Source organism: Oncorhynchus mykiss, chromosome 28, assembly GCF_057628025.1.
Source record: "Oncorhynchus mykiss isolate SJ-2025 chromosome 28, ASM5762802v1, whole genome shotgun sequence".
Lineage (NCBI taxonomy): Eukaryota > Metazoa > Chordata > Actinopteri > Salmoniformes > Salmonidae > Oncorhynchus > Oncorhynchus mykiss.
Window position 1 is genome coordinate 39882599 of NC_143049.1, and position 14902 is coordinate 39897500.

The following is a 14902-nucleotide window of genomic DNA, read 5'->3' on the forward strand; positions in this document are numbered from 1 at the left end:
GTTATATTACATACAGTATTTAGGTTATATAATATACAGGTTATATTATATACAGTATGTAGATTATATTATATACAGGTTATATTATATACAGTATTTAGGTTATATAATATACAGGTTATATTATATACAGTATGTAGATTATATTATATACAGGTTATATTATATACAGTATTTAGGTTATATTATATACTGGTTATATTATATACAGGTTATATTATATACAGTATTTAGGTTATATTATATACAGTATGTAGATTATATTATATACAGGTTATATTATATACAGTATTTAGGTTATATTATATACAGTATGTAGATTATATTATATACAGGTTATATTATATACAGGTTATATTATATACAGTATTTAGTTCATATTATATACGGTATTTAGGTTATATTATATACAGGTTATATTATATACAGTATTTAGGTCATATTATATACAGGTTATATTATATACAGTATTTAGTTTATACAGTGCCTTGCGAAAGTATTCGGCCCCCTTGAACTTTGCGACCTTTTGCCACATTTCAGGCTTCAAACATAAAGATTTAGAACTGTATTTTTTTGTGAAGAATCAACAACAAGTGGGACACAATCATGAAGTGGAACGACATTTATTGGATATTTAAAACTTTTTTAACAAATCAAAAACTGAAAAATTGGGCGTGCAAAATTATTCAGCCCCCTTAAGTTAATACTTTGTAGCGCCACCTTTTGCTGCGATTACAGCTGTAAGTCGCTTGGGGTATGTCTCTATCAGTTTTGCACATCGAGAGACTGACATTTTTTCCCATTCCTCCTTGCAAAACAGCTCGAGCTCAGTGAGGTTGGATGGAGAGCATTTGTGAACAGCAGTTTTCAGTTCTTTCCACAGATTCTCGATTGGATTCAGGTCTGGACTTTGACTTGGCCATTCTAACACCTGGATATGTTTATTTTTGAACCATTCCATTGTAGATTTTGCTTTATGTTTTGGATCATTGTCTTGTTGGAAGACAAATCTCCGTCCCAGTCTCAGGTCTTTTGCAGACTCCATTAGGTTTTTTGGCTCCATCCATCTTCCCATCAATTTTAACCATCTTCCCTGTCCCTGCTGAAGAAAAGCAGGCCCAAACCATGATGCTGCCACCACCATGTTTGAGAGTGGGGATGGTGTGTTCAGCTGTGTTGCTTTTACGCCAAACATAACGTTTTGCATTGTTGCCAAAAAGTTCAATTTTGGTTTCATCTGACCAGAGCACCTTCTTCCACATGTTTGGTGTGTCTCCCAGGTGGCTTGTGGCAAACTTTAAACAACACTTTTTATGGATATCTTTAAGAAATGGCTTTCTTCTTGCCACTCTTCCATAAAGGCCAGATTTGTGCAATATACGACTGATTGTTGTCCTATGGACAGAGTCTCCCACCTCAGCTGTAGATCTCTGCAGTTCATCCAGAGTGATCATGGGCCTCTTGGCTGCATCTCTGATCAGTCTTCTCCTTGTATGAGCTGAGAGTTTAGAGGGACGGCCAGATCTTGGTAGATTTGCAGTGGTCTGATACTCCTTCCATTTCAATATTATCGCTTGCACAGTGCTCCTTGGGATGTTTAAAGATTGGGAAATCTTTTTGTATCCAAATCCGGCTTTAAACTTCTTCACAACAGTATCTCGGACCTGCCTGGTGTGTTCCTTGTTCTTCATGATGCTCTCTGCGCTTTTGACGGACCTCTGAGACTATCACAGTGCAGGTGCATTTATACGGAGACTTGATTACACACAGGTGGATTGTATTTATCATCATTAGTCATTTAGGTCAACATTGGATCATTCAGAGATCCTCACTGAACTTCTAGAGAGAGTTTGCTGCACTGAAAGTAAAGGGGCTGAATAATTTTGCACGCCCAATTTTTCAGTTTTGATTTGTTAAAAAAGTTTGAAATATCCAATAAATGTCGTTCCACTTCATGATTGTGTCCCACTTGTTGTTGATTCTTCACAAAAAAAATACAGTGTTATATCTTTATGTTTGAAGCCTGAAATGTGTCAAAAGGTCTCAAAGTTCAAGGGGGCCGAATACTTTCGCAAGGCACTGTATCATATACAGGTTATATTATATACAGGTTATATTATATACAGGTTATATTATATACAGTATTTAGGTTATATTATATACAGGTTATATTATATACAGTATTTAGGTTATATTATATACAGGTTATATTATATACAGGTTATATTATATACAGTATTTAGGTTATATTATATACAGGTTATATTATATACAGTATTTAGGTTATATTATATACAGTTTATATTATATACAGGTTATATTATATACAGGTTATATTATATACAGGTTATATTATATACAGGTTATATTATATACAGTATTTAGGTTATATTATATACAGGTTATATTATATACAGTATTTAGGTTATATTATATACAGGTTATATTATATACAGTATTTAGGTTATATTATATACAGGTTATATTATATACAGTATTTAGGTTATATTATATACTGGTTATATTATATACAGTATTTAGGTTATGTTATATACTGGTTATATTATATACTGGTTATATTATATACAATATTTCGGTTATATTATATACAGGTTATATTATATACAGTATTTAGGTTATATTATATACAGGTTATATTATATACAGGTTATATTATATACAGTATTTAGGTTATATTATATACAGGTTATATTATATACAGTATTTAGGTTATATTATATACAGTTTATATTATATACAGGTTATATTATATACAGGTTATATTATATACAGGTTATATTATATACAGGTTATATTATATACAGTATTTAGGTTATATTATATACAGGTTATATTATATACAGTATTTAGGTTATATTATATACAGGTTATATTATATACAGTATTTAGGTTATATTATATACAGGTTATATTATATACAGTATTTAGGTTATATTATATACTGGTTATATTATATACAGTATTTAGGTTATATTATATACTGGTTATATTATATACAATATTTCGGTTATATTATATACAGGTTATATTATATACAGTATTTAGGTTATATTATATACTGGTTATATTATATACAGTATTTAGGTTATATTATATACTGGTTATATTATATACAGTATTTAGGTTATATTATATACTGGTTATATTATATACAGTATTTAGGTTATGTTATATACTGGTTATATTATATACTGGTTATATTATATACAATATTTCGGTTATATTATATACAGGTTATATTATATACAGTATTTAGGTCATATTATATACAGGTTATATTATATACAGGTTATATTATATACAGGTTATATTATATACAGGTTATATTATATACAGTATTTAGGTTATATTATATACAGGTTATATTATATACAGGTTATATTATATACAGTATTTAGGTCATATTATATACAGGTTATATTATATACAGGTTATATTATATACAGGTTATATTATATACTGGTTATATTATATACAATATTTCGGTTATATTATATACAGGTTATATTATATACAGTATTTAGGTCATATTATATACAGGTTATATTATATACAGGTTATATTATATACAGGTTATATTATATACAGGTTATATTATATACAGTATTTAGGTTATATTATATACAGGTTATATTATATACAGGTTATATTATATACAGTATTTAGGTCATATTATATACAGGTTATATTACATACAGTATTTAGGTTATATTATATACAGGTTATATTATATACAGTATGTAGATTATATTATATACTGTATGCAGATTATATCTTATACAGTATGTAGGTTGTATTATATACAGGTTATATTATAAGCAGTTCGTAGGTTATATTATATAGAAGTTATATTATATGCAGTTTATATTATATACAGAATGTAAATTATATCATATAAAGGTTATATTATATATAACATATATTGTATATAATATATTTATATTATACAGTATTTAGGTTATATTATATACAGTATTTAGGTTATATTATATACAGTATTTGGGTTATATTATATACAGTATTTAGGTTATATTATATGCAGTGTTTAAGTTATATTATATACAGTATTTAGGTTATATTATACAGTATTTAGGTTATATTATATACAGTATTTAGGTTATATTATATACAGTATTTAGGTTATATTATATACAGTATTTAGGTTATATTATATGCAGTGTTTAAGTTATATTATATACAGTATTTAGGTTATATTATATACAGTATTTAGGTTATATTATATACAGTATTTAGGTTATATTATATACAGTATTTAGGTTATATTATATACAGTATTTAGGTTATATTATATACAGTATTTAGGTTATATTATATACAGTATTTAGGTTATATTATATACAGTATTTAGGTTATATTATATACAGTATTTAGGTTATATTATATACAGTATTTAGGTTATATTATATACAGTATTTGGGTTATATTATATACAGTATTTGGGTTATATTATATACAGTATTTGGGTTATATTATATACAGTATTTAGGTTATATTATATACAGTATCTAGGTTATATTATATACAGTATTTAGGTTATATTATATACAGTATCTAGGTTATATTATATACAGTATCTAGGTTATATTATATACAGTATTTAGGTTATATTACATGTGGTGTTTAGGTTATATTCTATACAGGTTATATTGATCCTGGTAACTGGTAGTTCTTTATCAGATCTTGATCACCACAGTAACTCGCTCTCCCTTGTCCCACCCCCTCTTTCCCCTTCACTCTCCCTCTCCCTTCCACCCTCCTCCGCCTTCCCTTCCACCCTCCCCCTCCTCCGCCTTCTCTTCCACCCTCCCCCTCCTCCGCCTTCCCTTCCACCCTCCCCCTCCTCCTCCTTCCCTTCCACCCTCCCCCTCCTCCTCCTTCCCTTCCACCCTCCCCCTCCTCCTCCTTCCCTTCCACCCTCCCCCTCCTCCGCCTTACCTTCCACCCTCCTCCTCCTTCCCTTCCACCCTCCCCCTCCTCCTCCTTCCCTTCCACCCTCCCCCTCCTCCCTTCCACCCTCCCCCTCCTCCTCCTTCCCTTCCACCCTCCCCCTCCTCCGCCTTCCATTCCACCCCCCCCTCCTCCGCCTACCATTCCACCCCCATCCCTCCTCCGCCTTCCCTTCCACCCTCCTCCGCCTTCCCTTCCACCCTCCTCCGCCTTCCCTTCCACCCTCCCCCTCCTCCGCCTTCCATTCCACCCCCCCCTCCTCCGCCTACCATTCCACCCCCATCCCTCCTCCGCCTTCCCTTCCACCCTCCTCCGCCTTCCCTTCCACCCTCCTCCGCCTTCCCTTCCACCTTCCCCCTCCTCCGCCTTCCCTTCCACCCTCCTCACCTTTCCCTTCCACTCTCCCCTCCTCACCTTTCCCTTCCACTCTCCTCCCTCCTCACCTTTCCCTTCCACTCTCCCCCCTCCTCACCTTTCCCTTCCACTCTCCCCCCTCCTCACCTTTCCCTTCCACTCCCCCCTCCTCACCTTTCCCTTCCACTCTCCCCCCTCCTCACCTTTCCCTTCCACTCTCCCCTCCTTACCTTTCCCTTCCACTCTCCCCCTTCTCACCTTTCCCTTCCACTCCCCCCTCCTCACCTTTCCCTTCCACTCTCCCCCCTCCTCACCTTTCCCTTCCACTCTCCCCCCTCCTCACCTTTCCCTTCCACTCTCCCCTCCTCACCTTTCCCTTCCACTCTCCCCCCTCCTCACCTTTCCCTTCCACTCTCCCCCCTCCTCACCTTTCCCTTCCACTCTCCCCCCTCCTCACCTTTCCCTTCCACTCTTCCCCCTCCTCCATCTTCACTTCTATCCTCTCCAGCTGAAGTCGGGCTACTCCAAGACAGTGATGGAGATCAACACTCCTCGCATCGACCAGGTGCCCGTCATCGATGTCATGTTCAATGACTTTGGTGAGCCCAGCCAGCGGTTCGGTTTCGAGGTGGGCCCTGTCTGCTTCATGGGCTAGGACCTGACCACCACCCCCCGACTCCCCGACCAGCTGAAGGACAGGGTTAGAGGGTGTTCTGTTCCATGCATGCCTTGTACTGCCGACTGAATTCCTGACATCAATCACTCACCCTCCCTATACTCCACTCGACCTGGCCTCAGGCTCTAAACCAAACCTGTGTTTTATATCCTTGATAAGGTGATCAGACCACCAGTTTCAGACCAGCAGCACGCTGCCCCCCACCCCCCACCCCCCCCACTCGAGAACAGCGTGCCGCCCTCATCTGCCCTGTCGTAGAAGCATTGTCCCAGGGGAATACTCCTCGCCCTTGTAGGGCCAATCACACAGTGACTTTACCTTGTAACAGGAGGGACATGAGGAATAAAGGAGGCTTGATGCCGTCCACGGACAGTGGTGCACTTTCAGCAAACAGAGGGAGGATCCACTCACCCCAACGCCCCCCTTTCCTCTCCTCGTCTTTCCCCCTTCTCGTCCCTTACCCCATGACCTTATCTAGAGAGACGTTCCGCTCACCTGCCAAGCCCCCTTCCTCCCTTCCCCAGACTCCCTGTCTGGTAGCTCCAGTCCCCTCCTCCCTTCCCCAGCCTCCCTGTCTGGTAGCTCCAGTCCCCTCCTCCCTTCCCCAGCCTCCCTGTCTGGTAGCTCCAGTCTCCTCGTCCCTCCCCCAGCCCAGTCTCCCTGTCTGGTAGCTCCAGTCTCCTCGTCCCTCCCACAGCCCAGCCTCCCGGTCTGGTAGCTCCAGTCCCCTCCTCCCTTCCCCAGCCTCCCTGTCTGGTAGCTCCAGTCCCCTCCTCCCTTCCCCAGCCTCCCTGTCTGGTAGCTCCAGTCCCCTCATCCCTCCCCCAGCCCAGCCTCCCTGTCTGGTAGCTCCAGTCCCCTCATCCCTCCCCCAGCCCAGCTTCCCTGTCTGGTAGCTCCAGTCCCCTCCTCCCTTCCCCTGTCTCCCTGTCTGGTAGCTCCAGTCTCCTCGTCCCTCCCCCAGCCCAGCCTCCCTGTCTGGTAGCTCCAGTCCCCACCTCCCTTCCCCAGCCTCCCTGTCTGGTTGCTCCAGTCCCCTCATCCCTCCCCCAGCCCAGCCTCCCTGTCTGGTAGCTCCAGTCCCCTCCTCCCTTCCCCTGTCTCCCTGTCTGGTAGCTCCAGTCCCCTCATCCCTCCCCCAGCCCAGCTTCCCTGTCTGGTAGCTCCAGTCCCCTCCTCCTTTCCCCTGTCTCCCTGTCTGGTAGCTCCAGTCTCCTCGTCCCTCCCCCAGCCCAGCCTCCCTGTCTGGTAGCTCCAGTCCCCTCCTCCCTTCCCCAGCCTCCCTGTCTGGTAGCTCCAGTCCCCTCATCCCTCCCCCAGCCCAGCCTCCCTGTCTGGTAGCTCCAGTCCCCTCCTCCCTTCCCCTGTCTCCCTGTCTGGTAGCTCCAGTCTCCTCGTCCCTCCCCCAGCCCAGCCTCCCTGTCTGGTAGCTCCAGTCCCCTCATCCCTCCCCCAGCCCAGCCTCCCTGTCTGGTAGCTCTAGTGTTGCTCCAGATACAACCACAGAGGTGCTTTTGTGCGGAACACAGAAAACCAAAGGTGCTACAAAAAAAAGTGCATTTTTATAAACTGTAATTATTATTATTATTTTGTACAATACTGTTCTCTTTCTGAGTCCACTCTTCAAAAAAAAAAACATGCATGTGTACCAAGACTCTTAATAAAATGTTTTAATAATGTTATAATAAATAAATGTTAGTAATACTATATAGAAAATACATTTGCAATAAATATATTTGTTTGTTTTAAATGTCTGTTGAGAAACAAATTGGTAAGTAAGAAAGTAGTCCTATGTTGTCGTTGTTTTTGGATTACAATGTTAATGTCAGCAGTTGAATACAAATCTTCTCTATTTTGTATTTATGAAGAATCTCCTTTTGTAAATATTGACCATTATAAAGCACTTAAAGCATTATTCTCCCCCTCCAACACTATACTCTAATCTACTCTACAGTGAAGGGTTATACACATAATAGGCCTATATGTATATGGTTTAGTAACCCTTAGTAACCACACATATATATATATATATGCTTACTAATGGTTACTAAACCATATTGAACAACAATGAACTCAAAGTGAGCTCTCTAAACAGGACTTGTTCTTTCCAACTATTAAATCTAGTTTTTTTCTTTCTTATTTGTGCCCGCTAAATCAAGAAGTTGCTAAATAAAAATGAGTAATGTAAAAATGTCCACAAAGCCAATAGGTATTGTCCTCTCAACTAAAGCTTCTTCTGCCAGATAGATGTGATCCCACAGAATGGTATGCCTCAATCGCTCTACGTACATCAAGTTGAGATTCTATAGGATGGATGAAAAACCTTGATGTATATACAATTAAGTTATATATTTATAGTTATATACAATTAAGTTTACATATTTGGATGAGGAAAATAAAAATCCGTATTTGTGTAGGTTCTTCATGTCCAATTCCTAACCGTCTGTCAATGATGCCAAGTAAATTAGCTCTTTATACAGTTCAGCTGTTTTCCTGTAACAGTAATGAGGTAATGTTTTCCTGTAACAGTAATGAGGTAATGTTTTCCTGTAACAGTAATGAGGTAATGTTTTCCTGTAACAGTAATGAGGTAATGTTTTCCTGTAACAGTAATGAGGTAATGTTTTCCTGTAACAGTAATGAGGTAATGTTTTCCTGTAACAGTAATGAGGTAATGTTTTCCTGTAACAGTAATGAGGTAATGTTTTCCTGTAACAGTAATGAGGTAATGTTTTCCTGTAACAGTAATGAGGTAATGTTTTCCTGTAACAGTAATGAGGTAATGTTTTCCTGTAACAGTAATGAGGTCATGTTTTCCTGTAACAGTAATGAGGTCATGTTTTCCTGTAACAGTAATGAGGTCATGTTTTCCTGTAACAGTAATGAGGTAATGTTTTCCTGTAACAGTAATGAGGTAATGTTTTCCTGTAACAGTAATGAGGTAATGTTTTCCTGTAACAGTAATGAGGTAATGTTTTCCTGTAACAGTAATGAGGTAATGTTTTCCTGTAACAGTAATGAGGTAATGTTTTCATGTAACAGTAATGAGGTAATGTTTTCCTGTGCTTTTGATGGTTGATTCATATTAAAACTGGATTCTGAACAATGTGTCGATTTGACCGTCTGTATCCTTCACTATCTCTAGTGATTCCATGATGACTCCATGGCGCTTTACCGTGACAGATTATTCTTCCCTTTCATCAAAGGATTAAATGATCCTAATCTCTTAAACATTGTCAGGTTAGGCTAATCTGTGGTGTGATATGTCTGAGTCGTGGTGCTTCTGTTCCTACCCACAAATCCGAGGTACACCTCCATCTGGTCCCCCCGAGCGCCTCTCTCTCTCTCCTACTCCGACCCAGACTTTGATCGTGGTGGCCATGATGAAACAGTATGAAAGGTACAGACAGTTGGCATCACATGATGTTTCCCTAGGCCCTAGGTCTGTAAACACTGTACAGCTTTATTCCACATGGTCACAGTGTGATGGCAGCTCTGTCAGCTTCTCTTTTAGGGCAAAGTCTTACCCTGACACACCAGGACAGAAAAGTGGAGCCGGAGAAGATGGCTGACATTTTACATATCCCGAAACAATTGTGTCTTTTTGTTTGTTTATTTGCGCTGTTTGTAACTTATATATTTTTTTATTATTTTGTACATAATGTTGCCACTAACGTCTCTTATGACCGAAAATAACTTCTAGACATGAGGACTGTGATTACTCACCACGGACTAGCGGAATGCTTTTTCTCCTTTAACAAGTCCGACGTGATATACTGCTTTCTCGGGAACAGGCCCACATCCCCGTCATTTGCGTGAAGAGGAGGCGGAGATAAAGGGGCCAGAGGGCGGGGCTGCCTTCTGAGAATTCGTAGGCGATCGAATAAACCCCCACTTCCTTCTATTCTGCTAGCAAACGTGCAATCTTTGGACAATAAAATAGATGACCTACGCGGAAGATTAAACTTGCAAAGGGACATTCAAAACTGTGATATCTTATGCTTCACGGAGTCGTTGCTGAATAGTGACACTATCAACAAAATACAGATGCTGGTTATACGCTGTGCCGTCAGGATAGAACAGTGGCGTCTGGTAAGACAAGGGGTGGCGGACTATGTATTTTTGTAAAATAACAGCTGGTGCACGATATCTAAGGAAGTCTCGAGCTATTGCTCGCCTGAGTATCTCATGATAAGATGTAGACCACACTATGTACCTAGATAGTTTTAATCTGTATTTTCCATAACTGTTTACATACCACCACAGACTGACGCTGGCACTAAGACAGCATTGAATGAGCTGTATTCCATTTTACCAAATTTATAGCAGCATGTTAAATGTGTAACCAGAGGGAGAAAAAACTCTTGGCCTTCTTTACTCCACACACGCCCTCAATTTGGCAAATCTGACCATAATTCTATCCTCCTGATTCCAGCGTACAAGCACAAATTAAATCAGGAAGCACCAGTGACTTGATCAATAAAAAAGTGGTCAGATGAAGCAGACGCTAAACTACAGGACTGTTTTGCACAGACTGGAACATGTTCTGGGATTCCTCCGATGGCATTGAGGACTACAGCACATCTGTCATTGGCTTCATCAATAAGTGCATCGATGACGTCGTCCCCACAGTGACCGTACGTACATACCCCAACCAGAAGCCATGGATTACAGGCAACATCCGCACTGAGCTAAAGGGTAGAGCTGCAGCTTTCAAGGAGCAGGACTCTAACCCGGAAGCTTCTAAGAAATCCCTCTATGCCCTCCGATGAACCATCAAACAGGCAAAGCGTCAATACAGGACTAAGATCAAATTGTACTAGACCAGCTCTGATGCTCGTCAGATGTGGCAGGGCTTGCAAACCATTACAGACTACAAAGAGAAGCACAGCCAAGAGCTGCCCAGTGGCACGAGTCTACCAGATGAGCTAAACTAGTTCTATGCTCGCATCGAGGCAAATATCACTGAAACATGCATGAGAGCACTAGCTGTTCCAGAAGACTGTGTGATCATGCTCTCCACAGCCAATGTGACTAAGACTGTTAAATATGTAAACATTCACAAGGCCACAGGGCCAGATGGATTACCAGGACTTGTACTGCGAGCATGCACTGACCAACTGGCAAGTTGCTTCTCAGACATTTTCAACCTCTCCCTGTCCGAGTCTGTAAAACCAACATGTTTTAAGCAGACCACCATAGTGCCTGTGCCCAAGAAAACTGAGGTAACCTGCCTTTCCCACCTGGACAAAAGGAATACCTATGTGAGAATGCTATTCATTGACTACAGCTCAGCATTCAACACCATAGTGAACTCAAAACTCATCAATAAGCTAAGGACCCTGGGACTAAATACCTCCCTCTGCAACTGGATCCTGGACTTCCTGACGGGCCGCTCCTGGGTGGTAAGGGTAGGTAACAACACATCCGCCACGCTGATCCTCAACACAGGAGTCCCTCAGGGGTGCGTGCTCAGTCCCTCCTGTACTCACTGTTCACTCATGACTGCACAGCTTGGCACGACTCCAAAATCATTATTAAGTTTGCCAATGACACAACAGATCACCGACAACGACGAGACAGCCTATAGGGAGGAGGTCAGAGACCTGGCCGTGTGGTGCCAGAACACAACCTCTCCCTCAATGTGATCAAGACAGGAGTTGATGGTGGACTACAGGAAAGAGAGGAAAGTAAAGGGCCGAGCATGCCCCCATTCTCATCGACGGGGCGTGGAGCAGGTTGAGAGCTTCAAGTTCCTTCAAGTTCCTTGTTGTCCACATCACCAACAAACTAACATGGTCCAAGCACACCAAGACAAAGAGGGCATGACAAAACCTATTCACCCTCAGGAAACTGAAAAGATTTGGCATGAGTCATCAGATCCTCAATAGGTTTTACAGCTGTGCCATCGAGAGCATCTGGTTGCATCACCGCCTGGTATGGCAATTTCTCGGCTTCCGAACGCAAGGCACTACAGAGGGTAATGAGAACAGCCCAGTACGTCACTGGGGCCGAGCCTCCTGCCATCCAGGACCTCTATATCAGGCGGTGTCAGAGGAAGGCCCTAAAAATTGTCAAAGACCCCACCCACCCACCCCAGTCATAGACTGTTCTCTCTGCTACCGCACGGCAAGCAGTACCGGAGCGCCAAGTCTAGGTCCAAGAGGTTTCTAAACAGCTTCTACCCCCCCCCCCTCTTTTTCACCACTGCTACTCTCAGTTGTTGTCATCTATGCATAGTCACTCTAATAACTCTACCTACATGTACATATTACCTCAACTAACCAGTACCCCCACACATTGACTCTGTACCGGTACCACCTTGTATATACTGCTGCTCTTTAATTACTTGTTACTTGTATTTCTTATTCTTATCCTTATTGTTTTTAACTTCATTGCTGGTTATGGGCTAGTAAGTAAGCATTTCACTGTAAGGTTGTATTTGACGTACGTGACTAATAAAATGGCATTTGATTTGATTTGATATCCAATCTTCCACTGCTCCCTCAAATCTAGCAGTTTACAAAAAACACCTACAAAAACCAACTGAAGACATTTTCTTCCAACATAATTACTCTTGTTTCTGTGTGGGTCTAAAGACACACACAGACACACACACACACACACACACACACACACACACACACACACACACACACACAAACAAACGTTGGACTGTGTTACTAATGAGTCGATGAATCACTAGAACTGAGCATCAGCGAGAGAGAGAGAGTCATTGACAGAACTGAGAGACAGTTAACAACGACAACAATCAGAATGTACATTTGTTATACCCCTTGTCATACTTAGTTCTCTTTGTTTTCAATCATGTTTGTTACACGTCACGTTATATCACACAGTACATGTTATGTTACATGTCATATGTTGTGTTATATGCATATTCTGTGTGTGTGTGCCAGTTTCTCAGCGTGTATGTTGGAAAAGTGAATCATCAAATAATCTGTTAGTTGATCGTCCATGTCCCTGTTCATCCCATATGGTGGTAGTCAGTGAAGACACATGGCGCTCTGGCAAACAGTGAACAACTTAACATTCAGAAGAGCAGGGCTGAGAAGAGACTGAAACTTAACATTCAGAAGAACAGGGCTGAGAAGAGACTGAAACTTAACATTCAGAAGAACAGGGCTGAGAAGAGACTGAAACTTAACATTCAGAAGAACAGGGCTGAGAAGAGACTGAAACTTAACATTCAGAAGAACAGCGCTGAGAAGAGACTGAAACTTAACATTCAGAAGAACAGGGCTGAGAAGAGACTGAAACTTAACATTCAGAAGAACAAGGCTGATAAGAGCACGAAACTTCCTGACTCTTGTGTGAACGATTTCGTAAAGGTCCAATACAGTTGTTTTTTAAAATCTCAAAATCAAATCATTTCAACAGCATACCACCCTGCTGGATTGCCTCTGATGGTAAGCAGGGTCGGTCCTGGTCGGTCCCTGGATGGGACACCAGGTGCTGCTAGAAGTGGTGTTGGAGGACCAGTAGCGGGCACTGTGGTCAAAGGTATTTGGTATTTTATGAGGATCCCTATTAGCTGTTCCTGGAAGAAACATAAAACATGACATAACATTAACAGACAAGAAAAACTCAAGGACAGAACTACATCAATTTAAAAATGACACACGTAGCCTACATATCAATACAGACACACAAACTATCTGGGTCAAATAGGGCAGAGGCATTGTGCCATGAGGTGTAGCTTTCTCTTTTTTTGAAACCAGGTTTGCTGTTCATTTGAGCAATATGAGATGGAATGTAGTTCCATACTATACACTTACTTGAATTTGTTCTGGATTTGGGGACTGTGAAAAGACCCCTGGTGGCATGTCTGGTAGGGGTAAATGTGTGTGTCAGAGCCGTGTGGAAATTGACTATACAAACAACTTGGAACACATTAGTGTTTCTTATAAAAAGAAGAAGTGATGCAGTCAGTCTCTCCTCAACTCTTAGCCAAGAGAGACGGGCAGCATAGTATTTATATCAGCCCTCTGATTACCATGAAGAGCAAGACATCCCACTCTGTTCTGGGCCAGCTGCAGCTTAACTAGGTCTTTCCTTACAGCACAGGACCACACGACTGGACAATAATCAAAACTAGCAGAGGAGAAGATCCCAGTGCCCCAGGGCAGTGAAGGGGACATTGCCCCAGGACAGTAAAGCGGACTTTGCCCTGCGTAAGGTGCCGTCTTTTGGATGGTACATTAAAAATGGGTGTCGTAACCTGAAAACTAGCTGTTTATTGTCAGGTTTGGAACTCTCTTTGTTATTGGTTCATCAACTTACACCGCCTGGTGATGTTGCCAGGTGATCAAAACCCCTAGGCATGTGAAACAAGCTGACATTTAATTTAAAAACAGCTTTTACACTAAAACGTCATTTTCACAATTTCACAGTATTATTCCAACCTCATAGTGTGAAAACATAAATATAAAACACCGCGATATTTGTCAGACCATGAGACATCCCCAAAAAAGTATCACAAAATCGTCTGTAACATCTGAACGGTTTGGCAAAACAAAACCCATCTGTGGAAAGATGAGAATCTGACGAACACGGTTTTGGTCTCTGTTTCGCTCTACGACCCCCACAAGCGTCTTGGGACTCGTCTGAAGTCGGTACAGCCCATCTGCCAACTTGTGTCTGTAGCATCCAAACAGACTAATATGACCCCTCTGTGGAAAGGTGAGAGTCTCGAGGATGCCCACAGACCTCACAAAACTCTTCTGACGGTCCTGTGATACCAGACGAAAACATTTATGGATATAAATATATAAATATTATACAAGGAGACTGTTTAGTGCCAAAAAAAGGGGGTTAAATACATTTAAAAATACATTATTTTTTTAAATATTTTTTTTATTT

The 14902-nt window shown here is 40.7% G+C and overlaps 1 protein-coding gene across 1 annotated transcript in view; it reads left to right on the forward strand.

Moving 5' to 3' along the window:
* Positions 1–9127, forward strand: part of LOC110508247 (collagen alpha-1(XI) chain) — a 257758-nt gene extending 248631 nt beyond the window's left edge. The window contains exon 64 of the mRNA XM_090225286.1: positions 5852–9127. Coding sequence (XP_090081412.1) covers positions 5852–5998 — 147 coding nt within the window. The 3' untranslated portion in view covers positions 5999–9127. The remainder of the gene's footprint in view (positions 1–5851) is intronic.
* The last annotated feature ends 5775 nt before the right edge of the window (positions 9128–14902 follow it).